This window comes from Euprymna scolopes, chromosome 11 (genome assembly GCF_053919585.1).
Source record: "Euprymna scolopes isolate OS-2025 chromosome 11, ASM5391958v1, whole genome shotgun sequence".
NCBI lineage: Eukaryota > Metazoa > Mollusca > Cephalopoda > Sepiida > Sepiolidae > Euprymna > Euprymna scolopes.
In genome coordinates, this window is record NC_136492.1 from 78,725,487 (window position 1) to 78,753,371 (window position 27,885).

At 34.2% G+C, this 27,885-nt stretch overlaps 2 protein-coding genes across 3 annotated transcripts in view; one reads left to right on the forward strand and one right to left on the reverse strand.

The window, feature by feature from the left end:
* The window catches only part of LOC145287930 (uncharacterized), an 85,027-nt gene extending 66,422 nt beyond the window's left edge, over positions 1 to 18,605 (reverse strand). For both annotated transcript variants that reach the window (XM_080135883.1, XM_080135884.1), the window contains exon 1: positions 18,434 to 18,605. The gene's annotated coding sequence lies outside the window, so the exon portion shown is untranslated. The remainder of the gene's footprint in view (positions 1 to 18,433) is intronic.
* A 139-nt stretch (positions 18,606 to 18,744) lies between these two features.
* On the forward strand, positions 18,745 to 21,826 carry LOC145287932 (tubulin beta-4B chain-like). The gene is made up of 2 exons (XM_080135885.1): positions 18,745 to 19,400; positions 20,438 to 21,826. Exons 1-2 carry the CDS (start codon positions 18,879 to 18,881, stop codon positions 21,248 to 21,250), a joined length of 1,335 nt encoding a protein of 444 aa, XP_079992011.1. The 5' UTR covers positions 18,745 to 18,878; the 3' UTR covers positions 21,251 to 21,826.
* Positions 21,827 to 27,885: the final 6,059 nt, after the last annotated feature.

Below are 27,885 nucleotides of genomic sequence, written 5' to 3' on the forward strand. Positions count from 1 at the left end.
TATTATATAAAAAAAAAATGTTAAAACTTCTTTAAAAAAAAAATCAGACAAAAAAAAACAAAAAAAACAAAACAAAGGTGATGACAAACGAACGATGTTAAAATTGCTTAAAATCGGAAAAACAAAAAAGAAAACGCGAACGTGATGGAAAAAAACAAAAAGAAAAAACGAAGGTGATGCAAAATGAACGATGTTAAAACTTCTTAAAAAACAACTAACGCGAAAAATGGCATAAATAACCCTGTTTCAATATAGTATTGCTTGGAAATCAAATTTGAAAAACTTGAAAATAATTTTTTTAATTGACAAACTCAGAATAAAAAAGACGAGTCTAATAAGACGAAAACAGAAAAACAGTTTTCTATTTTTAAGAGAATACTTTAGTCAGATCAGCACATTATGTTAGCATTAGGCGTTTTTCTTTTAATTTCTATAAAAAGATAACATTTTAAAGAAATTTCTGCACAATTAATAATTATCAAATATTTACATATTATATATGAAAATGGATGATATATGCCGATTTATCTATCAATTTTGAAATATTCTTCGTCAACTTTTCTCAGTCGTAACTTTGCTTCCTGTGGTCGTAAAAATAAAAATCAAACACCAGTAGAGATGGACTTCTTTGTTTATATAGCCTGTAAAATTTCGGCCATATCCAATCAAATTTAACCCTGCGCATGTGTATCCAAACACAACGTATAAAATGTAAACATTGAAAAAACAGTTTCCCTTTTTACTGCCGTCATTTTTTACCGTTTTTTTTTTCATTTTTAACTTGGAGCATAAAAATATTGAATGCATAAAAGAAAAATAAATTAACATCATTGGAATGCTTATTTTATTCTCTTTCCTTCAACGTAATTCTTGTAAAAATTGACCAACAAATAAAAAAGATATGACTTGTTGAAGCACATTAATGTCCACAAAAATATAGCATACGCTTGTAATGCTAATATAATGGACAAAGTGTTGTCTTGGATGATAGCTATGGAGATGGATTGGAACATTCAAGCAGACTGAATGTTGTTCCTGAAAGTAGCTATCATCCGTTCAATGTTTCCTCTGCACCTAACAGTATCAAGATTGACACTTTGACAGTAATTGGCTGAAAATTGAATGATCAGTCAGGGAGTTATACTGATTTTAAACTCGAATATTCTTTACCTAACTGAAAAGGATTTTTTGTGAGAGTGTCATTGTGAGCTTTTCTTATTTTGTTATTTGGACAAGTCATAATTGATTGCAGGTTGATTATTTCTAATTCACAAATTTTAGACATGTTTAGTGAGGGTGCATGGAGGCCTGCAATGGGAAAATATTTAGCTAAGAGAAGAGAGACCAAGCAAGAAATGGGTTGGCGTCTTTGAAATAATAATATCTTCATGCTGAGAAATCAGACTACTTAAAATCCTACAGAATTAATGCTCACTCTAGATAATAGACACAATGCTCAATTAAGTTTTATGTCCACTGATAAACTAGTTAATTATTCTCAAGTGATCTTGATGTGCAACCTTCCCCAAATAACAGTAATAATAACATGTATGTATATATATATATATTTAGGTTGGTGCAAAAATGTCGTTTTTGACGTTCAACTTCATATCAAAAAATGATATTTTTGCACCAACCTAATATATATAATTTATTTTTTGGAGAAATCAGCTTTGTTTTAAATCTTTAGTTGTCTCACAATTTTCACTCAATTACAAAGAAAGCATTGGAGAAAAAATATTTAGAAAGATTTACTCATGTAATATACTCTCCCACTAAGTGTATTTTTTTTTAACGTTTGTGAAGATAAAATAAAACCTTGAAGTTGAAAAAATGTTTTTTCAAATTTAAAAAAAAAACAAAAAAAAAAAAAAAACAAACTTAAAACCTGCAAGGAAGGTATACAAAATTTTAATTATTCGACAAGGAGTACAAATAAAACAAGAAAAACCTTATTCCATGGAGTTTCAAAGAATGCACTTCTTATCAGAGGGAAGCAGTTCACAAAATATACAATAAATTTTGCAGGTTAATCCATTAAAAGAAACAAATAATATGAAGTTTATCATCTTTGCATAAAAAGTCATTTAACAGTTTATAAGGATTCAATTTTAATGGTACAGCAAGAAACAGGAAAAAGGGAGAAAAATGATGTGGTAAAAGTCCAATTGGAAAAATGGTAAATTCCAGAACAGGAAAAATCCAAGGTGCATCTGTTGAAAATGTATCGGTAAACCATGGAAAAACAGAAATATGAATATAGATGTAAATGTCAGTACAAAATATGGAGCTTCAAGAAAAATTGTCAAATTGCAGAGAAGTAAATAAATATATGAGCCGTTTTCTTTTTTTATTCTTAAAAAAAAAAGCGGATCAAAGAAAAGGAGGGTGTTAAAATATAGATAGTAAATTAAATTAGGAAAAGGGGTGGTGGGAGAAAAGCTCAAAAGGGACCATAAATGCCCCAAAATTGCAAAAAATGATATTTTTTACCCCATAACTTTTGGTCCATCCATTAGATTTTTCTGAAACTTTGCGGAAATGTGAAGGCAAGGTTGGCCCATCACACTTCTCACATTCCTCATTCCTTCACTATTTTTGTGGTATCATCTCACATGCAGCACAAGAGGGGGGGACCACACACACACACACACACACACACACACACACACACACACACACACACGGCTTGTTATTTTCATTCTCAAAAGCAAAAACTTGAGATAATCTTTTGAGCTGAAACGTTTCAAGAAATATTTTTTTTGTTCTTTGTTTTCTAATTTACAAAAGTCTGGCAAACACATTAAAAACATTTACAAATCAAATTAAATTATTGTTGTCAAAAGGCGAACGTTTTTACTTTAATTATAGACTTCTTCCACTTAAGCTGAAAAAAAATGTTCCAAATGAGGAGTCACCAACCACAACAATCTTGAAAAGTAATTGACTAATTACAATTAAATCTTAATCATATGTGCACGGTTTTAGAATGCAACTAATAATGAACTGATATTTCCTTCTACCATCTAATAAAGACAAAGCAAGGAAGTTATATTTTTAAGTGTTGTCTGTTTTAGAACTTATTATTTATAATGAATTAAAAAGAACTTTCTTTTTGAAAAACGTTTGGTTTGCTTTATTTACTTTGAATCTTAAAAAAAAAAAAAACATACAAAAATTGATACAAAAAAAAAAAAAAGAATCAATATAAAATAAAATTTATAGAATACAATGCAGAGGTGTAATAGATAGACACAAACTTAAGCAAATTAAGAAATATAACAGTGGAATAAGCTATACAGATTCACCTTTAATACAATGTATGTATATTTTCATATTTTACATGTATTGTGTTGGGTGAAGTATCTGTATTGTTATATTTCAGGAAATATGCTCCTTCAGACGTGTTTGACTTCCAGATGTACATATTATAGCCATAAGTGAACATATGTGTGATGAAGGGAAGAATTTTCTGAAATATAACAATACGGATATTCTACCTGATGCAAGTAAGAACACAATACATGTAAAATATTTTATTTTATACACACACACACATACACACACAATGCCTCCGTTCAGTCTCAAGAGACAATGGACACCTCTGTAAGGGTAGCTGCATGTGTAATTGTGAGGCAAGAGTTGTGCAATCATCAATCACACCTCTTCTGAATCGGCACTGCTTGGGTCCAGTTGCAAGGAGAGGTCCAAGACTGGAAACCATGCGGAGATAAGTGGAGAGCACATACAGCACCTGGAATTCCAAAATGATCACCCATTTTAGTACTGACCAGGCTCAACGTTACTTATGATGGGAACCGGCGTGTCAACGTGGTTATGCCATATATATATATGTATTGATAAAATATATGGGTGTAAAGATGAATCTGTATAGCTTATCCCACCATTATATATCTTAATTTATTTCAGTTTGTGTCTATCCATCACACTTCCACATTGTATTGTCTTCTATAAATTTTCTTATATACACAGTAAACAATGCTTAAAGCAAACTACATCAACCTATTAAAAAAAAAAAAAAAATGAATGGTTTGGTTTCATTCTAATACAGATGCAACACCAATTTTCCGACACCCTTGGTTTTCCAAAGTCTTTCAAATGAAACGTTCTGCTCAATCATCCAATTTCACCTTAATAATAATGATTCATTACTACACCTCTAGTTATATACACACCATGTCTCTATACAACCAAAGATTGCTAAAATATTTTATTTGTTTGAAATAGACTCATGTTTATATTTACCACCATGGCTGCCACTTCAATTTGCCTGTGCAAATAGAGTCAAACTTAAGCCAAATATGATATAACACATCACTCAATAAATCGCAATAAATGAAACAACTTTTAGGCAAAATTTTACTTTCTTTCTAGAGTGATACACTACATTGATGAATATACTAACTCCAATGTTTCTCTTACAATTTCATTCCTATTTTGTAAAATTATTTGTTTTTGGCTTCAAAATATGCCTCGGTTTCTGATTTAAATTCTTCATTGAACCAACTCTTTTCTATAGAGCATTCTTTTGAGACCAGTAGTCACCGAGGGACAGATCTAGAGGATAGTGTGGTTATGGAAAATTCAAAGTGCAATTAATTTAGCTTTGCCATCATTGTGATGGACTTATGATACAGTGCATGTCTTTTCATTTTTCTTCATTTGTGGCCATTTTTTGTTGATTTTTTTTTTTTTTTCCTTCAAATGCATCAATAATGCCATATAATTTTTGCTATTAATTTTCTCAAGGTAATTGATGAACTAAACATCTTGTGCATCACAAAATATGGTGGCTAAAACTTTGCTAGCTGATGTTTGCATCTTTGTATGACTTTCACCTATGATCGTCTATTTAACTGACTGTCAATTTGACTACGAAGTGAAAGGGTGCATCCAAGTTTCATTCATTGTCACATTGATATAAAATAGCAGAACCTGTGAAAATTCCACAGCGGCATCTTTCATATGTAATATATTGCTGCTGGGTATTCTGTGAATGGAGACTCCACGATATTATTGTAGCCCTTTTGTTAAAACTGTAAAAGTATCTATCTAAGTAATCTGGTTAATGTAGTGTCAGAATATATCTGATTATTATGGTTTATCTCCAATATCATTATAGGAATCCGACACATATTTACATTGTATGCCTGGTGCGAACGGAACCCCTTTGATGTCATTATACCATCTTTAGACAGAACCACCTTTGGATCCTAGCCAGAAGACCAAGAAGGTATATTTTAATTTCACGTATCGCCCAAAAGCAACATTTTTTTTTTTTACATTGCGTTTTTGGTGATCGGGAGATCCTATTTATTAAAAAGGAGGATAGAAGGTGCTTACAGACTACTAACATTAAATTAACATATCTATATACTAATAATTTAATGTTCAGAGAATGTTATCACCTTCTATCTAACTTTTTAATAACTAGGATTCTCTGATCTGGAAACGTACATACATTAAAAGTATTACGGTATTGATATATAGATTTATTTTTGTTGTATTGAAACAGTTGCAAACAACATTATGAATTATCGACCTATTGATCGACCGTGAGGAAATGTGGCACCCACGTTGAACATAGTTTTCTTATTGACAAATGTTCATGCAAAATGGTGAATACGCTACCTTTTGATATTTTCAAATCTTTAGCTTTTTCACACAACTCAAATTTATAAGTAGCCAAAACAGGTTTGTGGATTTGGGGGGGGGGGGAACAACTGCTGAATTTGGGCAACCTGAGCATTCAGCATCATTTGTGTCTGTATGTGTGGACAACATTTAAAGTCAGTATGCCACCTCTTAATCATCGTTTCTAACCAAGCAGCGTTTGAATAACACTTATTGAGCCATTGCTTTGCCTGAATAGTATTTTTCCCTACCAGAAAGCAATGCTTTATCAATACACAAAATTCAGATTTTTTTTTCTATTATTTTGAAAATTTGAAACAGTAGCTCCACTTAAATAACTGTAAGCTGTAAACTAATAGTCTGAGTGAGTTCAAATTTTGGCACATCATTTTAAGGTTAATACTTTATAAAAATCATAAGCATTTCTCAATAGTGCAATCAATATGTTAAAATCAAAATAAAAAGAGACTACCACCAAGAGGTACAGCATAAACAAATTGATTGCGCAGTAAACTCAGAGCCACTTGTTGGTCATCTAGTAAACTAGTCTGGCAGCATCACGATTATCAAGTTCTCCTTTTCTTAATTTTGTCAAGAGTAAAAAGAGATGCTGGACCATCAGTTATCAGTATCTGTACTAAACGTTTACTAAACAGTATCCATGCTGAGAGAATTTCCACAAATCAATGGTCTCTCTTTTCAACATTATTTTGCTTCGTAATATAGGTTCTTACATTTTGACAGAGCCATTTCTATGAAACAGATTTGTGTGTACCATCCTCTGCTCTAGGTATTTATTTGCTTTTCCACAAAAGCAAATGTGACACAAGGTCGTCTTTATTTGTAAATAAATATATATCCATCCAGTCACAAAAAAGCCTGCCAGATGAATGGAGGAAGGGATGATGCAAATCTATTCCCATGTTTTTTTTTCTCTTTTTGTTTTTTTTGTTTACTTATTTTCTTTATGTTACCATTTCCATTCAAATTCATTTTCAACCACTTTAATGTTTTTAATATTGGCGTCATTTTTTTTATTATCTCTAGCACCCACCACCACTTTCCAATAATTAAAAGGAAGAAAGCGGTTTTCTTTAAGTCATCAGAAATGATTCACTTTTTTTTTTTTTTTTTTTTTTTTTTTTTTTTTTTTTTTTTTTTTTTACTCTGGATAGTTCAGTCCTATTCTTATGGAAATAAATAAAACAAAAAGCATGAAACCTTTAATTAGAAAACTTTAATTAGAAAACTTAAATTAGAAAATAAACAGCCAGAAATCTATACACTGTGATGGGAAGGAATATCCGAATTCTTTGTATGTACTTAAATTTGATCTTGATTGAGGCAACCGAGTGATCAAAAGATCTGAGATTAGAAAGAATAATAAATGTTAACTGTTCAGGGCAAGTTATCAAAAAAAAAAAAAAAAAAAAAAAGATGAAGAAGGCTTACAAAATGTCAGTCAGCATCAAATACATGAGTGGGTTTGTCAATTATCTGAGTCAGCTTATAAGCAAATGAAAAGTCATGACAAAACCATCCTTCATCAGTCTCGGTTAGCCATTATAAACTGAACATTATTTGCCACATATACGAATTTGTAATGACTAAACAATACTGTAATAATTATGTTCACTTTCAAATCCCATTTTTTTAAATAAAAAAAATAAGTTGCTAATTCATCACCATTATCATCATTCCATTTAATGTCTGTTTTTACATGATGATATGCATTGGACAGCTTTTAGAACTTGATATCCAAATGAACATATCTCTGGCCAGGTCTTTATTTCTTTTTTTCCTCAAGTTCATCCTTATCACTTCTTTCCATGCTTTTTTTTTTTTTTGTCTTTCCCCTGTCAACTAATCCAGCTGCCTCAACTGTTCTGCATCTAACTTAAGAACTCGTCAATTCTTAAAAAATTTAACGCCTCCTGTTCTGTCTTTTAAGACCTAAGTTACATATCCATTGTATCATTCTCATATCATTTCTTTTCATGCAACGCATGTCCTCAACTGGCCAGTTTTCACTTTCATACATTACCACACTGTGTACACATGTCTGATAGATTCTCCTGTTGGTTGACCATGATAACGCTTTGTAGATTACTAATGGCAAAAAAAATCTCTGATCTTACTTTGTCCATTCCTAACTCTTGCAATTACACAAACACTTGATACTCCCTATCCATCAAAAAACTTTGGAATAACCCCAATAGCTTCACCATCTAAAAGTACTTTTTTTTATATTTGAATTCTTCTAAATCTCCATTGAAAAAAAAAAGAAAAGAAAAACCAAAATTAAAGTAAAACAATTCTGAGCAACACCGAATAGACACAACTAGTCTCTATATCTATAAAAGTAAGAATGTGTGTGTGTGTACTTCTCAACCTATATATTCAACAAATTTTTGATCTACAGACTTAAAATTTGGTATATAGGACATTCAGACACGTGGAAAACTTTTTAATCCATTTTCATCTGGAAAAAAGGGCAGCTAAGGGGTAAAAATTAAAAAATTGGTACATAGGAATGATTGGACTTTTATCTGTTTGTCAACTGTTTCACGGATGCGCATGCGCAGCCATGAAACATGACAGCTTCTTTATGTTAAGAATAAGAATGTTGGAAAGCATTGTAAAGATCATGTCAAGCTGGTCTAATGGTTATCGTACTTGACTCACTGTCTTTAGATTTTGGTTTCGATCTCAGCATGAGTATTGTTTCTTTTACTCACAAGAAGTGAACTGTTTAGGAAAAAAAACCATAATACTCGCATGCACATGTCTCAGTTTCTGTATTGATTAAAATATAATATTTATGCATATTTTATAACCTGGCAATTCCGGGCGGCCTGCTAGTATATCTATAAAAGTTAGAATGTGTGTGTGTGTGGACATTTCTCAACTTCTATAGTCGACAAATTTTTGATCTACAGGCTTGAAATTTGGTATATAGGTTATTCAGACATGTGGAAAACTTTTTAATCAGCTTTCATCCAGAAAAAAGAGTTGCTAAGAGGTCAAAATTGAAAAATTAGTATGTTAGAGTTATTAGATTTTCATCTGTTTTTTAACTGTTCTATGAATGCGCATGCATGAATAGTTCAGATGACAGATTACTTATGTTCAGAATAAATAGTTTTAAAAACACTTTTTAAAGATTATGTCAAGCTAACCTAATAGTTACTATACTTGACCCACTGTCTTTAGGTTTTGGTTTCAATCTCAGCTTGAATATTTTTTTTTACTTACAAGAAGTGAACTGTTTAGAAAAACATAATGCTCGCATGCACAGGTCTCAGTTTATGTATGAATTAAAATATTTATGCATATTTTATGACTGGGCAACGTCAGACAGCCTGTTAGTTTGAAATAAAACCAAGTATTTTGAAAAGTGAACCCCACTGGCCCTGTTATTTGCATAGTGGGAGACATACGCAGTGACAATTTTATGAGGAATCAAGAAAAATGTAAAAATAAAAATACAAAAATCTGTCTCATTTGAAAAGTTTGTATTTCTATTTTTTTGAAAATTATTGAATTATCACAGGCACATCACTAAAATCTTTTTGTCTGCAATAGAAACTATATATTTTATGGTGAATTTAGTTGAACTTCACAATTGCAGTTGAGTTTTATCAATTTAAGCTTACTAAAAATCTCTTTTGATAACATCACGTGACCATAATTAATTAATATTGCATGGAGTTGAAATGACATGTGAGAGGATTTGGCTAAGATCTTAGGTTCACAGGTGGTTGGCCTTCAATGATTGAATTGCTAAATTGGTTAGTTATTCTCTGCAATACTGCTCAAGATAACCATGGTTTGAAATGTAGTGCAGGTTATGGAAGAAGCCAGCTCAACCCGCAGCAGGGTGAAGGCTAATGCAACAACAACAACCACATGTGCGAGGAAATGATATGATCCAGTGTATGTAACATCACAATTTAAAAATAAAACAAAAAAGATGTGTTCTTTATATTTGAAAAATAAAAAAAAAAGAGAGAAAAAGTGTTTCAATCAAAATATTTTTTACATCTGAGGATTCATAATTGCATTTTTTTTTTATTTTTTTTTTTTTACAAAAATGTCAGCACATATCAAGGCCCAGAGTTATTGTGTGTATCGCTGTCATTGGGACAATAGCGTAGTAATCGTTAGTGGAAATTTGGTGTAATTAGATTATTTAAGAGGACGGTTCAATAAGAATGCATCAAAAACATCAACATAAAACTTTAGTCTACTCAAATTCATAATTTTGAATGTTGTGTACAAACAAGTGGTTGGTAAAGGCTATTGAAGTAACCTACAAAATTTACTGTATATTTTGCAAACTTTTTTTCATCTGATGAGAAGAATTGCATTCTTCGAAACTCCATGGAATAAGGCTTTTCTTGTTTATTTGTACTCCTTGTCGGATAATTAAAATTTTGTATACAGGTTTATAAGTTTTTTTTTGAATGATGAATGACAAAAGTCTACATTCCAAATTTCATGATGTTGACCATCTTATAATTTATTCCTTTAATTCAGTTGGTATTTACAATTCTTGACAGTATCTGTTTCATAGCACAAAATCACTCAATATCAATCAGTGAATCTATTTTGCTATTAACTCATCAGAAGAAATAGCAACAATCAATCCACCAAAAGGAAATAAAATGCGTTTAGACATGATTAAAAAATCTGAAAATTGGAAGAGAAGCTGCAAATACCATTTTAAATCATATATAAATGCTCATGAAATCATGTGAGAATTAAAATCACGTTTAGTGACAGTTCTAATGTCGAAGTAAGAGTACATTAAAGTTCTGCAAAGTTGATTTTCATTTGTGTCTTTGAAGCATTGTCCAGGGAGTTTTGTAGGGTTTCCTGTCTGCGGAACACATTGCCTAGGGACTATTCTTTTGCAGATTACAACATAGTCATTTTCAAATCCAATATAAACATATTCTTGCAATAAATTGTCTCAACAAGTAATCAAGCTTAATTCATTGAATTAAACATCGTTAATTATCGTGATGTTCTTCATCTTGCAACTATTCATTTCATCTTGTTAACTTTTGATAAATGATTACCCAATAAAAAATACTGAATGAAAGTGCAGGCGTTCTTTGAATGGGAGGAAGTGTAAACCTGGTTGGAGAGAACTTGAATGCCTACAGGGGAGAACTTGAATGCCTACTAGACACTGTCCTCGAGTGTCTAAGGTCTCTCTGTACAGGGGTTTGTCAGAACAATCTGGCATGAGGATACTTTTCCATAGAAGTAAACCCTGACCAAATATTCAAAATCACATAGTATTCGCAGCCCAAATAAGATCTCCTCACTACGGCTACCCCATAGCTTTTCCGAGGAATGGTGCGCCTTCTTCAAGTAATATTACCTCTAGTAATAGCACGAAGCTGGATACTCCACCAGATTAGATAAATTCTTGTCCTGGAATCCAGTAAGACCATGAGACCAACATGAAAGATATACTACAACGTATAAAAATGGTTAATTGGGGAGAGGAAAATCATGTTCTCAATTTCTTTACTAACTCAGTGTTTGAGAGATAAAGAACTTTAATGGAACATTCGAATATCTATGTATCTCATATAGACTTCAAGTGTTAGCCCCTGGTTGTGGGCCCCTTAATTTCTGAGAACTTCGACTAAAACAAAACAAAACAAAGGAAAACATTTTGCGACAAGATATTTCATAGAAAATCTGTATGAGGAAGAATCTATATATTAATACGATAACGTGTGTGTTATTTTATGTGTCATGCTCACATCTTTTTTTCTTCTGAGTGACTATCATTAAATTGTTATGACCTTCCATTTCTTGTAACAAATAATTTTACCAAGAATTCTTGATAAGTTTTGGTTTTGATTATAACTAAAGCTATGACAACAGCATATTCTTTTCATTGTTTTGACTCTCGAGTATATATTCGACACAGACACAGTTAATCAACCAAGAATCACATCACTCTATATAAAAACATGATATCAATGGATACACATTCGTGAGTCAAAACAATAAAAAGAATATGCTGTTGTCCTAGCCCTAATTATAACTTGGCACTCAAGTTATCTATTTTTTTTATAAATAATTTTACCAAGAATTCTTTATAAATTTTGGTTTCGGTTATAGCTGAAGGAACTCAAGTTTATATATATATATATATATATATATATATATATATATATATATATATATTTTCTTTTCATAAGTTTTGGTTTCGATTTAACCTGAGGCATCCAAGTCATATGGATATATTTTTTATTTTTGAAACCACAACTTTATGATATATAAGAATTGATATAAAATTGACTATAATAAGAAAAGATGGAATTGACTTGTGTGAAGAAGTTATGAGAGAGTGAAGGAGAATGGGACAATCAACTAAAATCGTGAACCTAAAGTCAGCCTACTTACAAATCCATGTGGACGAAAAACTATTGCGGTATCATTTGATCGAGTATAAAGGTCGAATTTATTGTTTGACCAGACTAGGATTTGGATTGAATTCTGCACCAAAGATCATGACAGCAATTCTGAAAACTGCTGGCCAAAGATGATGTTAAGAGAGGCACCTGCTCCTACAGTGATAATGTACTGGTAGACGAGCCCGTGGTGTCTGCGAAAAGGGTAAAGAATCATGTAAAAATATGTGGACTGACGGCTAAACCATCTGAATCGTTGGAAAACTGAACAGCTTTGGGATTGAGATTACAGCAGAATAAGACAGGAAAGTTGATGTTCGTCGAGGAAATGAGATCCCTGAAGCTAGGAAGAGCCTAACCAAGAGAGAGCTTTTCTCAATAGGTGGAAAGTTGGTTGGCCATTACCCCAAAGCCGGATGGTTGCTAACAACATGCAGCTTTATTAAGAAGCAGATGGGTACGGACCGATGGGAGAATGCGATTGATCGAAGAGTGCGGTTCAAGATACAAGTAATCATTGCAGAAATGAAAAACATGAACCAGGTGAAGAGAGAATGGTATGTAAACAGGAAGGGATGATATGGAGCGACGCGACGCTAGCAACCTGGCATTAGGAGTATTATTAGAAATAGAAGGTGCAACTGCTGAAGATTCTGCTTGGTTACGAAAAAAAGACGATAATGCCCATATCAATGTTACAGAGCTCAATGCTATGATGAAGGGCATCAATCTGACTTTAAACTGAGGGTTACAGATAGTGGATGTTAGAACAGACTCGGTAACAGTAGCATCATGGATTAGATCGGAGGTGTCTGGGGATAAGCGGATCAAGACAGAAGGGGCAGCAGAGATGCTTATAAAGCATCGATTGGAACACTTGGAGACCTAATCCGAGATTTTGGACTGAAGATAATTGTTACGTTGGTTCCAACATAGAAGAATAAAGCAGATGGATTGACCAGAGCGAAGAAGGCTAAGGGAAAAGAAGGCTGTGGCTCCAGTGTGCTGTATGGTGGAATTACAGCTAAATGACCCGCATAAGATGCATCACTTCAGAAAAGAATGAACTTTATACTTAGCAAAAAAGGTGAATCTGCACATCATGATGGAAGATGTCGGGAGGTGGTGGAGCAATGTAGGGAATGTCAATCCATTGACCCTGCATAACCAGGATTCTAAACACGGAAAAGAGGAATTACAAAAACAGAAAATTGGAGGCGACTGGCTATTGACATCACTCATTATCGACACAAACGATATCTGACTATGATTGAATGAGAATGGAAATGGCAAAAGAAGTTAAGAAAATTGTTGAGGAGGTGTTTATGGAAAGGAGACTGGTAGAAGAAGTGTTAGTTGATAACGGTATGTCCTTGTGCTCAGAAGTTTTTAGAGACCTATGTGCAAAGTGGAATATTAGGCAATATTTTCAAGTTGCATACCGGCCGAGTGGTAATAGGATTATAGAGAGGCACCATTGTACTAGAAAAGCTGTGGCAACAAGAAGTCAAATTTCGCCCAAGAGGTGGTATTTTGGTATAATATGGCACCAAAGTCTGGCCAAGATGAAATGTCAGTGCAACATCGATCCATTTTCACATACAAATGGAGACATCCATTAGCTGTAACATAAAAAGTGGAACAGCCAAAAGCAGAAATCGTAATTGGTGAAGAAGTGTGAGTGAAACCACCCAATCCTCGTTGTACAACACAATGGGGAAGAGGTACTATAACTGATTTACTCTCCAAGAACATGGTGGCAGTAGACGGAATGCCACATCACATCTTGGATGTATGAAGAGTTTTTTGTTGGTAGAGAAGGAGATCGAAGAAGTCTTGCAAGAAGGACCAGTGCAATGGTTGCACTGCGAAAGAAGAAGTCCAGCATGCATGGTGGACTGTGAGACCGATTATTGATCTTAAAGATCAAGGAGGCGTGCAATTAAAAGACATTAAAAAATCAGTACACACCTGTTTCTTGCGCGATCCCATGCAGACAAAAAAAAAGGAAACAAAAAAATGGCTACCTTTCCGGTTTTATGCTAATCAACTGATCACTTTATGCAAATGATTATTGCTGATTGCATTATAAAAGCTTGACTGTTATAGAGACTCAGCGATTTAGGATTTTGTGACAGGAGGAGTGAATCTTGTGAGAAGAGAGTTGTGTTTTTGCAGTTGGGAGAAATTAGACAGCAGAGTGGTGGAACGTTTTTTTTTTGTTAAATTTTTTTTATTTTGGACATCGAAGCCAGGAGGAATTTACAAACAAGTAATGTAGTCAAAATGAGATCGACATTTTCAAAAATGCTATTAAAGATCTGAAAAATTGATTCCCAAAGTGAGGAGGCAAGGCCTGGAAAAGTAAACTCCCTAGAACAGAATAGAACAAGTATCACATTTGTCACAATGACTCCGTCTTTGTTGGACTGATTATCAAAGATAGATCCTCAACTGGTAAGATTAGTATAAATAAGATGGCATTTTTTTCACCTTAATTTAACCACGATACGATCCTATAATATTTCACTTTCTATATCTACCTACTGTTATCGTGGATAGTAAAATGCATTGCTATAAAGTCTTATTACTGGTTTATATATTCTTACATTTGCTTCCTATAAAATAAAATTTCTCATCTTCTGATCAATCATTTCATTTAATTATGACTATGTGTACAGATTACCGTCTCCTCTCTCCTACTAACCATTTAAACGGCATAAAATTGATTAAACAGTGCACAGAAGTCACAAGATCTGTGTAAGCGATAATTTGGCTATAAAAGAAATCACTTTGCACTGGGATAGAGGCAATGAAATGGTGATTGAACCAATGCCAGTGATGACGATGTGGGAATTCGAAACTTCACCTACCTTTTTATTTTTAGAAAGTCATAATCAGCATTTCTTACAGGTTATTTTGGATGCGCGATGGCAGATAAATTTCATTTGAAAAAAATATAAGAGTCTAGCAGTGTGGAACTCAGCTAATTAATTATTGAATGGATTATTGAGCTTGTATGTTGGATATCATAGAAAATAGATTATGTGTGCAAGTGATTACTATTGAGTATAAAAGGTTATGTATTCATGGTCTATTAACAACTGATTGAAGAAAGAAAAAGAGATTTTATCATTTATTAAGAAAGCTCTATTTACAGCATTTGCCTTTGCCATACGTACAGTTCATAGCATGTTGTTTCTGCCTGGGTGAAACTATGGATGTTTTCCTGATGGACCTGCAAAAGCTTTCTGCACCATGAGAGACCTTAAAGCCACTTTTGTCAATGAGCATTCTAGTAACGTCAAACAGCTTCTACACATTTATGGAGATGATAACCATTTCCACAATCACTGACCATATATAAAACATATTGAAAAATGAGTCACCTAGATCCATTAATTATGGTGGCTATGTAGCCAATAAGAGACAAGAAAGACCAAACCAAAAAAAACATCAGAAAAAAGTGCTTTAAATGCGATAGACTTAACCACTTATAACCAGGGATTGTCTCATTCAGTGGGATTGGAGAGCTCTGAACCTCCAACTTTGGGATAGTATGAGTTGCTTCCACTATGAAAAGATGGGAGATGGGTCATACTTTTCATAGCTGCCAGTGAAAAAGAGTCCAGGGATAAAAGCTTCTTCCAAGACGAGTTGCGAACTTGGTACTGCCAATTGTAACAAGAAATGTCTGCAACAAAAGTTGCATAGCATTAAATGATGGCAAGTGTTTCTGTATCATAATCAACAAAAACGTATGCCAGACATGATAAAACCCGACTCTTGATATGGTTATCATTGGCAGCGGAACACAGACATCAATCCGTCAGCCTCTGACTGCGGGAGTGAAAGAGCAGTTGGAGGTTCTAGTAATAATGAAAAGTCCATTTGAGCTTGATCTAGTGATGGGGATAGAGTGATAAAAGTTCTTGGCAGAGTATTTATCTCAAAGGTAAGTATCACCCAAAATGAGGATTAAAATTTCAACCCCCCAGAAGAGTGTCGCTTACAACTGAATTTTAATTTTACCTAATGCTTTATCTGTTATGTGACAAGTCCAATTCTAGTATGAAATTTGGATGCCTTATGGGGAAAATATAGATAAAAGTTAAGCATGGATGTCACCAACTACGTGACCCTCATTGATTGTGGACCCACCTGGTTTGCCCCTTTGTGATTCTTGTAAAGAGAGAATTTTGCCACCATGATTCAGTATCTGAACTCATTTTCTAACTGACAATGGAGTGGCTTTTTAACAGCAGAATCTCCAGGGTGTTTACTAAGAACTGGAATGGCCACTTGCATTTCTAATGTGCATGTGTCATGGGGAAAATGTATTGTCGAACGATCCCAAAGATAAAGAAAGTAATAAGAGGCGATTTATTGGTACAATGTAATGCCAAAGGATGAAATTTGCTGTGTAACTAATTCTTTGTAGCCACAAAAAACACTGAAGCTCATTCGAATGCATTTATTTTATTTGAACCTTGTTTCAACAAGAAGATTAAACACACTAAGTTATAACAAGTTTAATCGTACACGCAAAACGCCGAAATGAAAACTTGACTTGAAATATAGTCAGCATCTTAATACAAGAAAGTCTAGAAAGAGGCTAGTTAAGGGAGAACAATAATTCAAGTTCATAATTTTCCTGTTAAAGTACAGGGGCATTTTTTTTATATAGGCGTTACCACTTATCAAGGCCGAGAGACCACGCAAGGATAAGGGTTAAAGAGTGAACCGAGTCGAAAAGTCAATATAGTAATCGATAGTAATGGAAGTTCGGTAAATTTGTTAACTTCAGTGGAACGGCTCATCAGAAACTTGTTTACGTTGGACTTGAAGACAACCATATTATAGACAGCTGGAAAGCAGGAAAACAGAAGACAATTCCATAGATGTGCAGTTCTAAGAAAGAAGCTTTGTTCATGGAATCTACGTTTAGGTTTAGGCACAGATAAAGAGTGGGGGGAATTATTGATAGTGTTTTCAGCTAGACGAGCGTTTCTTGTGAAAGTTTGGCGAGGGGGGGCATAGATTGAAGCTCAGTCGAACACTTTCCATGAAAATAACGATAAAGCAGAGACAAACTCGCAACATCTCTTCTGTGAGATAGAGGTTGCAGCGAAGAGAAAAGGACATCTCTTACGAGGCCACAAAGTCTATTTTGAACCGTATCAAGGCAGGACAGGTCCTTTCTAGCAGCTCCTGCCCAGATGTGGAAACAGTATTCCATCCTTGGACGTACCTACCTGGCTCTTATATAGATAGAGAATTGCACCAGCAGTGAGATATCTACTGGATCGATAGAAGGATCTGACCATTTTCCAGCGGCCTTGGCAACAGATTTGATATACGTATTCCATTTAAGGTCAGGAGTAAAGATCAAGCCCAGAATGAGGTATGAGCTTGAGTTATCATTCTTCCTTAGCTAGTCTCTGTAATATTTGTTTCTTCGAGTAAAAAATAATTTGTTTTCGAGGAATAACAAGACTAAATAATTAAGGTGACTAAAATAAGAACTAAACAACAAATTTACCTCGCATAAAATAATTCAGATGGGATTGCATTTTAGAATTATACATAGTTTTATTTTGCGTTCTTTTGCATATTTTTGTTGTTTTATTTAAACAGTTGTTCATTTAATAGTTCTTGTCTTTATCTTTCTTTTGATCTGAGAAAGAAAGACATCTCTCACACCGACATGGTTTAGTGTTTAGTCGTATTCAACCACGGTGGCAGTGATTCTTCAACTGACTGAATAGTTAGTAATAATAACAACTTTTACGCAGTTATATTTTTTGTGTTTATACTATTATTCAGAATACCCCAACCCCCAACATCGAAAGCCGTTCTTAACATAGGGAGGTGGGAGAGGGTTATTCCGAAAGCCGTTCTTAACATGGGGTAGTTGGGGCAGGTCGTTAAAAAAAAAAAATACCAAATTTTTAATACTTGGAACGAAAATAAATTAATCAACCAAAGAAATAAATAATGAAAACAAATATTAAAAACAAATTCATTTTGTTTGTTTTTAAAAATTTGTCATAACGTCTGACCTTGTTATTGTCGAGGTCATTAACATAAAATAGTAGTTTAAAATACAGATATCTCGGTATTACAATAACAATAACACCGGTAAATCTAAATAAATAAGCGAAATAAATATTTAATCATTGTCTTGCTATATTTCAAAAAAGAAAAACAAACATATGTTTGGTATTTTTAATGGATTGAAAAAAAAAAAAATAATAATAATAATAATAATAATAACCACGCAACACCTTCTATTCATAAGAAAATAAGCAAATAAAAGATGGATTCAATAAAATTACCTTATCTCCAAAAGTAAATATTTTTTTCTCGGTCTCTATCTTGTTCCAGCAAGAGTTTTTGACTTCGGAATCTCGTCAAATCGATAAAATTTCGTAAAAGAAATATACACTTTCAAAGCTCAAAGCAGCCATTTTGTACCACGTGATAACGCTTCACGGTTGCTGTAAAAATATTATGAAATTTAAAATAAACTATTTTTATATTTTATTGAATGAATATGTATTTTTTTAGAAAACTTGTTATTAAGTTTCTGTAAAATCTAAAAACTCGTAATTCATATTAATCGGCAATTTTCGTATGCTAATAAGGTAGCCTCGTTTTCGTATTAACGGGCACTGCCGCCGAGTATAAATACCGTTGTCGGTGCGTCCATTTTTAAATCTCCTCGTAGGCCAGCTACTGTTAACATCCTTGTTGTGTGTGTTACGACTACTACCAATAATTATGAGGGAAATTGTTCACGTACAAACCGGTCAATGCGGTAACCAAATCGGAGCCAAATTCTGGGAAGTTATCTCTGACGAGCATGGCATTGATCCAACAGGAACCTATCACGGTGACAGTGATCTCCAGCTTGAAAGAATTAATGTGTATTACAACGAAGCCACCGGAGGCAAATATGTTCCTCGCGCTGTTCTCGTCGATTTGGAGCCGGGTACCATGGATTCTGTTCGATCAGGCCCCTTCGGCCAACTCTTTAGACCCGACAACTTCGTATTTGGACAAAGCGGTGCCGGTAACAACTGGGCTAAAGGACATTACACAGAAGGCGCAGAGCTTGTCGACTCTGTGTTGGACGTAATTCGCAAAGAAGCTGAAAGCTGTGACTGTCTCCAGGGCTTCCAACTCACCCACTCTTTGGGTGGTGGTACCGGCTCTGGTATGGGAACCTTAGCCATTAGCAAAATCCGTGAAGAATACCCAGACAGAATTATGAACACCTTCTCCGTTGTTCCCTCACCGAAAGTAAGTATAAAAATTTTTTTCCCCCTACTCTCATCTGTATCTAGTTTTTGAATTCGCAAACCTCGAACTTGAAGTCCCGCCAACGTAACCTTGTGTTAAATAAAATTATTTAACTCCTAAATTACTTTAATTGACTAATCACCCCAACCTGCGCTAATTAATAAAAATTGCTTCCCGGAGCAACAACGTAGACTAAAAAAAAAAAAAAAAAAAAAATATTTGAATGTATAACGGTCATTCCCCCCCCCCCGGAAAATTTTTATATCTCCTGTTAGTATTTCAGCAATGAAATTTGGCGAGCGCGCTCTGATTTCAAATGTCATTTATTTTTAAATCTTTCCTATTTCCTGATATTAGGATGCTATAGATTCATCTTTACAATTGATTTAAATTTCTGTCGAGCGCAATTTTGTATGCGCTCTTTTTAAACAAAGAAACTGAAGAAAAAAAAAGGCGCGCCCGGCCTTCAGTTTCTCACTTTGCTTACGTCACGGCGCCGACTGCTATAAAAGTTGCGCGCACTTATCTAGACTTGTGCTTTTACTTACACGTTTCGAAATGTCAAAGCTTAAACTAAACTATTTAAATCTTACTAATGACATTTATATTCGCTTTTCCCCACCTATCAAATGTAACTTTTCTCCACTCTTCCGATATTAAGGAACGATTTCTTTTTTTTTTTTTTTTTTTCCTTTTTAAGGAAAAATTACAGGGACTGATAAATTTTTATTTTTCATAAAAAGCCAGCGACGGCTTCAAATTATCGCTTCTAATTTTTTTTTTTTTTTTTTTTTTTTTTTTTACTCATGCAGAGTGATCCGTGCTGAAATAACGTTATTTAAAAAGCGATTAACATGGGTGTTTTGTACCTATTCTATACTTTCACCTTACAATTGAATAAAAAGCGTATCAAAACTTCAAACGTGGAAATACGATGTAAAAAAAAAAAGCGCGGATCGCTCTCTGCCTTAGCAACTTTTTAAATTCCGTCTTTCCTAGGATCTCAGTTTGCCTATATTCTCGTCTTTTTCTTTCAGGTCTCCGATACCGTGGTCGAACCCTACAACGCAACCCTCTCTATCCACCAGCTTGTTGAGAACACAGATGAAACTTATTGTATAGACAATGAAGCCCTTTACGACATCTGCTTCCGTACACTGAAATTGACCACACCAACATATGGCGATTTAAATCACCTCGTCTCCGCCACCATGTCCGGCGTGACAACATGTCTCCGATTCCCAGGACAGTTAAACGCAGACTTGCGAAAACTCGCCGTTAACATGGTGCCATTCCCTCGTCTTCACTTCTTCATGCCAGGTTTCGCCCCTCTCACCTCCCGAGGAAGCCAACAATACAGAGCCCTGTCTGTGCCCGAGCTCACCCAACAGATGTTTGATGCCAAAAACATGATGGCAGCTTGCGATCCCCGACATGGACGTTACTTGACCGTCGCCACCATCTTCCGTGGACGCATGTCCATGAAGGAGGTTGATGAGCAAATGTTGAACATTCAGAGCAAGAACAGCAGCTATTTCGTCGAATGGATTCCCAACAACGTGAAAACCGCAGTCTGTGACATTCCTCCCCGTGGATTAAAAATGTCCGCCACATTTGTCGGCAACAGCACCGCCATCCAAGAATTGTTCAAACGCATTTCCGAGCAGTTCACAGCCATGTTCCGGCGTAAGGCTTTCTTGCATTGGTACACTGGCGAGGGAATGGACGAGATGGAATTCACAGAGGCCGAATCCAACATGAACGATTTGATCTCTGAATATCAGCAATATCAGGATGCTACTGCCGAGGAGGAGGCTGATATGGAAGAAGAGGAGGAAGATGTGGCATAATAAAGTAGCTGGACTCGAGGGGGGGGGGGTCGAAACTGGACTTATTTTTTTTTTTTTTCCTGGTCTCATTTCTATCCTGTTGTCTTTCTTCTCTGTCGACTCTTTTCTATCTTTCCTCTACTATGATGATGATACACTTCAGAATTGGTAGGGAAAGGGGGTTTGGGGGGGCAAGTTTTGGAAATCTATAAAACAAAAATTTTAGATGGGGAAAACTGAAATAAAAAATCTTATGCCATCTATCCAAATTGTTGGCTTGGTCTGTTGGAATGTCTGTTTTGTAAATTTTTTGATAGTGTTTTAAAAAAACTGTCTTCCTCTTGTCTATCTTCAGACCTTTTTTTTCCCCTTTAAAAATTTTTTAACTTTTTTTTTTTTCCAAGTCTTATTCTATCTGCTAATCTCTCCACCTCCTTCTGCTACTGTGACTATTCAGGGCAGCCAACACCTTTCGTCTCCCATTTTTCTTTTTTTTTTTCTCTCAAATCTGCTGAATAGATATTGTGTATTGTGGTCGACTTGATTTGTATATCCTCAACTTAATAAAGAAAGCCTACGAAACTTTTTGTAAATAAACTCTTGTCTAAAATTTCTTTATAAAAATCTTTAAGGGAGTTTTGAATAAGACTGAAGTCTTATTTAGAGCTTCCTTGCTAATTTAATCTCTTCTCTTGCTTTTTTTACTCTTGTCACGGTGGTTATGAACTAAAGGCATTAAGAATTTTCTGTTTAAGTCTATTTTAAGGCGCACGTATGGAAGCGGTACCCCCCATCTAATTTTTTTAATCTTTTACATTTTTTTTTTTTTTTTTTTTTTTTTTCGATTACTATCGAACAAGTCATAAATCCGCTAGATGTATAAATACTACAATCCCCCCCCCCCTCGTTTCCAGTATAACGGTCTGAACGTAAATCGATCCCCCTTTTATTTCACGAATTTAGCCTTTTTAGGCGGTTTAGCATCGTCAAAAGAAGGCTAATTTGGCCGAAATACGCTCGATCCAAAATGAGGATCTCGAAAACGCCCCTGAATGTAATTTTTTTTAATCTGGTAGAATTGCTGAAAAACTCAAAAGACCATTAGAGGTTGGTACCACTTTCCAATAAGAACTATAAAAAATTGTCAGTCCGTCTTTAAATGAAAAATTCTTATCAACAATTAAATTGAATATAAATTTTCTAAATTGTTTTAGATTAAACATGAAAAGACTTGTATTGCCCTTATTCGGTAAATTAAGTTTTCCCTAACGGTTAAAAATCGTACTGTTCAATGAGGAAAAAAAGCGGACTCCTAAATCGGTCATCGATCTTTTCTGCAATTAGATTCTGTTAACATTTCTGAATGCCTTTAAAAATCACTTTCGTTTCGTTACTGATACGTAATTACTAATTACTTCCTTGAACTTCGGATTAAGTAAAAGCTTTTATGAACTGGTAAGTATACTTCTTATTCCGGTCAAAGACCTCTTTTCTCTAAACGGTCAAAAAATTTCAAATTTAGTGGAAACTTAACTTCTCATTTTTAGAGGCAGCAACGGCACCTTTTTGGCGCAATTTAATGTAATTTCATCTTCACTTGGTAAATTCAACTCAAAAGTACTTAGGAGCAATTTAATTAGTTCTAGTTCAAAACTTGTCCATTTTCTGAAACTTCGTTTTTGCGCGCTTTCTATTGTCTGATTTTTTTTTATCACCTACTAGATAACTATATTGCCACATTACGTTTTGCAAGTCTGTTAAAACTTAAATATTAGTCTGAAATTTCATTTTAGCGTATTTTTGAGTGCCACAATTTGATAACTATTCGTTTCACCTTAAATACCAGAAAAAAACTTCAATTTAAAAATCATGGCACTTTTTACCGAGTGTGGACCCAAGCAAAAATTTTTTTTTTTGCTTAAGTACGCATGCGCGCAATCGTAAGTCTGCGGCCAAAAAAAAAAAAAGTCAAATACACATTGAACACATTGACCTCAACAGCGATTTTATCTCTCGGAACTCGCCAAATACTGCTAAAGCTATAAATTAAAAGCTTATTTTCTGTTGTGTCACAAAGTTTACTTTTGTGTTATTTAACATGAGGTAGGTGGGGATTAACTATACTTCATCTATCAATTTAATGAAGAAGAAAGAATGTTTTTGGAAGAACGCAAAAACGAAATTCAAAACAATGATGGGGGTGCACTCCAGTACAGTGGAGTCCCATTTGGACGAATTTTTATGGAGGGAGGTTTACGGAAAAAGTGGCAAAGACGCTTTTGACAATGTGTTGCTGCATATATCGCAGTGGTATATTGTTTAAAATAAAATTTGACTTGTAAAAATTTCATTTCACATTTCTTTCACTTTTTGGATAAAAAAAAAAAAAATCTCAACTTGTTGGTACATCTACAGAAAATCGCTGTTGTGTTCAATGTGTATTTGACTTTTTTTTTTTTTTTTTTTTTGGCCGCAGACTTACGATTGCGCGCATGCGTACTTAAGCAAAAAAAAAAAATTTTTGCTTGGGTCCACACTCGGTAAAAAGTGCCAAAATCATTTTTAATGACATTTGCCAAATGTGAACGAGGAAATAGGGTTTTTTTTTTTTTTTTTTTTCAGCGGTTCCCGGATTAAAAAAAAAAAAAAAAAAAAAAATCCAGTTCTGATTATTGAATCAACCAAATCAAGGTAAATTTTTACGTGCCCCAGTGTATTATATAATCTCCCATGTAAAGAACAGCCATTAACATAGGGAGGTTTGGTGTTTAGGTACTTGTGCATTTAACGAACCAGACGTAACTCAGCATTTGTCCGGCGCATGACGTCAACAGCCGGATAAAACCGAACGTTGGCGATAAAATAAAAACTACATATGAATTTGTAAAATGTAGAAACATAAAAAAAAATTAAATAAGTAAAAAGCAAAAACCATTTTTTGGTATTATTATACAAACACCGTGACAGGGTTAGGGTTAATTCGCTGTCACGGTGTTTGTATAAATTTACCCATTTTTTAATTTTTTGTCTGAACTTTTTTTTTCAATTTTTAACGTAAAAAAATATTGTCTGTCTTAAACACGTAAAAGTTTTTTTTTTTTTTTTTTTTTTCTCAACTCCTTATGTCAAATAAATGGAAAAGCCTAAAAAGGGGGAGGGAAATAAAAAGCATTGCGGTGGAGGGGGACAGGAACAAGGGTTATTTGTACATATTTTTTTCGCCAGAAATAAGGATTTCTTTATTAGTGGAAGGAGGATTTCGGCGTTCCTATTTGGTACAGTGACCAAGAAACCCTCCTTTTCGTCGGGCTCGTATCCACCGAAGACCCAGACCGGTGTCACAAGTCTGCCGGCGGTTAAAAACGGACTCGTCGATTTCTACCGTATCGCCTGGGCCTCCAATCGACGACATGTTACACTTCTACACCTCCAACCGTAACCGTCGGAAAGGCTTGTTCTCTTTGCAAAGTACACAATCCTGGCCAAAATGTAAACACCTTTTCAATTCTGGCAACAATTTCCGTTGCTGACAAAAGTTTTAGTGCAGCCTCTGGAGCTGGTCCGCAAGGTTTGTAATATTCATTATTTCGTCAGTTATCTTTTTAAAACATTGGTACTCCTGCAGTATTTTACCCACCGATTTCACGATCTTAGCCGAGCGTTGATCGACATCCGTCGTAAAACGCCGGAACATGGCGAGCGGTACGATACTCTATCAGCCAATCAGGGCGCTTCAAACGAACGCGCAGCAGACGAATAATTTTCTTTGAAATTACACACATAGCGTTTCATTTCAGTTATTTTATTGTTTCAAAGTAAAAATACACAGCCTTTCATTTCAGCTATTTAATTTAGCGATAAAAAAAAAAACCGGGAGCTGTTGGAAACATACGCGAATTTATGTGGAGACAAAAATTTTGACACAACCCTTTTGTCTCCATAATAAATCAAATCGCGGAAGGCTACCCGGTTTGGGAAGGAACTTCTTCTTTCCACATCCTCTGAAAACCCTTTGCTCCCTACTTTGCCTCTACAGTCAGTAGAAAATCTTCCAGTCGGAACTAAAGATAAACAGTAATTGTTGTCCCCCCCCTACAAACATTACTGAAAAAAAAAACAAAAAAAAAATATTGTTGTTACTGTTTAATAACGTTTTGTTAAAAACAAACAAAAAAAAAACATTGAAGTGTTTATTACTGTTGCTTACCCCCCCCCCAAAAAAAAGGTATCGGAAAACAAAATGAACCAAAAAAAAAAAAAATATTCAACAAAATAAATTTATTTTACTTTAAAAAAAAACTTACGGTAAGTGTTTGTGATTTATTTTATCCAAATTTTTTGTATTAATTTTATCCATTTTGTTGTGTGTGTGTGTGTGTGTAATATCTTTTCCTTGTAATGTTGTTGCTAATTCACATACTTTTTAGCGTTCTTGCACCGTAGCTCCGAATTCTCGGCTTTCGTCGGCGTTAACGCCGAAAGCGTTCGTCAACGCTCGGCTAAGATCGTGAAATCGATGGGTAAAATACTGCAGGAGTACCAACTCTCTTCAAATAAGCGTTTCTTGAGTTGTGACACTCTTCCAATTGATAGCGAAATTCTCGTCTGCTTAATCGGCAACGCTCGGTTTTATCCGGCTGTTGACGTCATGCGTCGGACAAAGCCGAGCAAATGCTGAGTTACGTCTGGTTCGTTAAATGCACAAGTACCGGTGTTTATACTACGCTGGGTCGTAAAGTTTTCATTACTCATTTTTATTAATACATTTATCCGAGATGACTTAATTTTATATAATCTCGTGAATAAACAGATGCATACTGGTTGGGTAGTTTTAAAATGGACTCGGTTTGTAATTGTAATAAGCTTAGCTGCATTTACAACTTTTTCTGTGTACAAAATCTATATCTGTATACAACCGGCCCCTCCAAATAAGTTTAATTTGTTTAGAGGTGATATTTATTTATTTTAATTTTTAAATTTTTTTTTTCGCACGCACCTCCGTTTTAGGTATAAAAGAATTTGATTTTTATGAAGGAAATAAGTTTGAACAGTGACGGCTCTTTTCCTTCGTTTACAATAAACGTTTAAAGATTCATTCTTCACATGTTTCCAACTTAAACTATTTTTAGCAAAAGAATATCTCATCTTTGCATGTCGAAAATATCAAGATTCGAGTAGAAAAACTATTTTTAGTAAAAAAAAAAAAAAATTGCTATCCGCTAAAACAGAGCTTACATTAGCGAAGAAATGTCCCCTGTATTCAATCTTCCAAGTGTTCACATTAAAATCGCACGGAAAACTCCTTAGGATCTACAGAGAAGTCGACAAACGAAATGGGATTTCTACTACTATACACAAAGATTCGAAAAAAAAAACAAATAAAAAATATCAAAAGCAGATAAGTTACTTTTCTACCTAACTGGATAATTTTCTAGCTTTTTATTTATTTATTTTTTTATTTAATATAACGTTTATTTAGCTGATTACCGATGTATTGGAAAATTTCTCAGTAGCCGTGCCGGACTCTGCTGAATACGTTAAGTTTGGGAAAATGAGTTAAAATATACCAAATACTGTTAGAAACTCGCTCAATATATATTACTGTGACATCAGCTGACCTATATTTGGTGGGTTTTTAACGATATTTTGTATAGTTTTTACTTTAACTCAATTTCCCAAATTATCGTTTTCGCAGAGTTCGGCGCCATTTTATCGGTGAACACTTATGTTTTTCGAGCTGAATAAACGTTACAAAAACACTAAAAATTATTCAGTGAGGTAGAAAAGTAACTTGCCTTTAATAACATTTATTTATCTTGACATTTTCGAATTTGTAGTAATACAAACCCGTAATTACATATGAATTCATAGTTGTCTTTTTAATAATTCCACGTGAAATTATTCAAAATTGAAAATATAAAAACGCAACTGGAAATAATTTTTGGTGTTTGTGGAGGAACCCGTGATGATTTCGGGGTGTCACCAAAATGGAACGGAAATTGTAGTTTCGTTCCAGTGCAATAATACACGTTTCTAATTGAACACACGACAAAGAAATGGAGCGTAAATGAGAAATTGAATGAAAATCAATATTTTAATTTATTCACAAAATAACAATGTTTTTAAATAAAAGGAAATTTAAAACAACGAATTATATACACACAAAACAATTTTTTTTTTTTTCGGTCAATTTTTACGTGCCCCCACCCCAGCGTATTATAAGCACCCCCAACCTTCCATGTTAAGAACGGCTTTCGGAATACTTCCCCCCCTCCCACACATCGAAAGTCGGTCTTAACATGAGGTTGGGGATTATTTCGAAAACCGTTCTTAACATGGGGAGGTTTGGGTTGTTTATAATACGCTGGGACATGTAAAAATTGACCTTTTTTTTCTTATATTTTAGACGGAAAAAGGTCAAATTTATTATCTTTCAATTTAACGGGAAAAATTAAATGCAGTCATTTTTGCTTTTTAATAGAATGAAACAAAAAGGAAGTTTTAAACAACGAATCATATATATATATATATTTAACGGAAAAAGTCACATTTGTTTTTAATTTAACGGGAAAAATTAAATGTTTTTTTTATTTTAGAAAATCTCATCAGTATGCCCTGTATTTAAGAATTCAGGCGATCTCTGTTAAATAGAGAAG

Coding starts and splice junctions, on each gene's coding strand:
- LOC145287932 (XM_080135885.1), top strand. CDS start 18,879: ATGAGGGAAATTGTTCACGTACAAACCGGTCAATGCGGTAACCAAATC. Junction 19,401..20,437: donor CCGTTGTTCCCTCACCGAAA/GTAAGTATAAAA, acceptor TTTTTCTTTCAG/GTCTCCGATACCGTGGTCGA.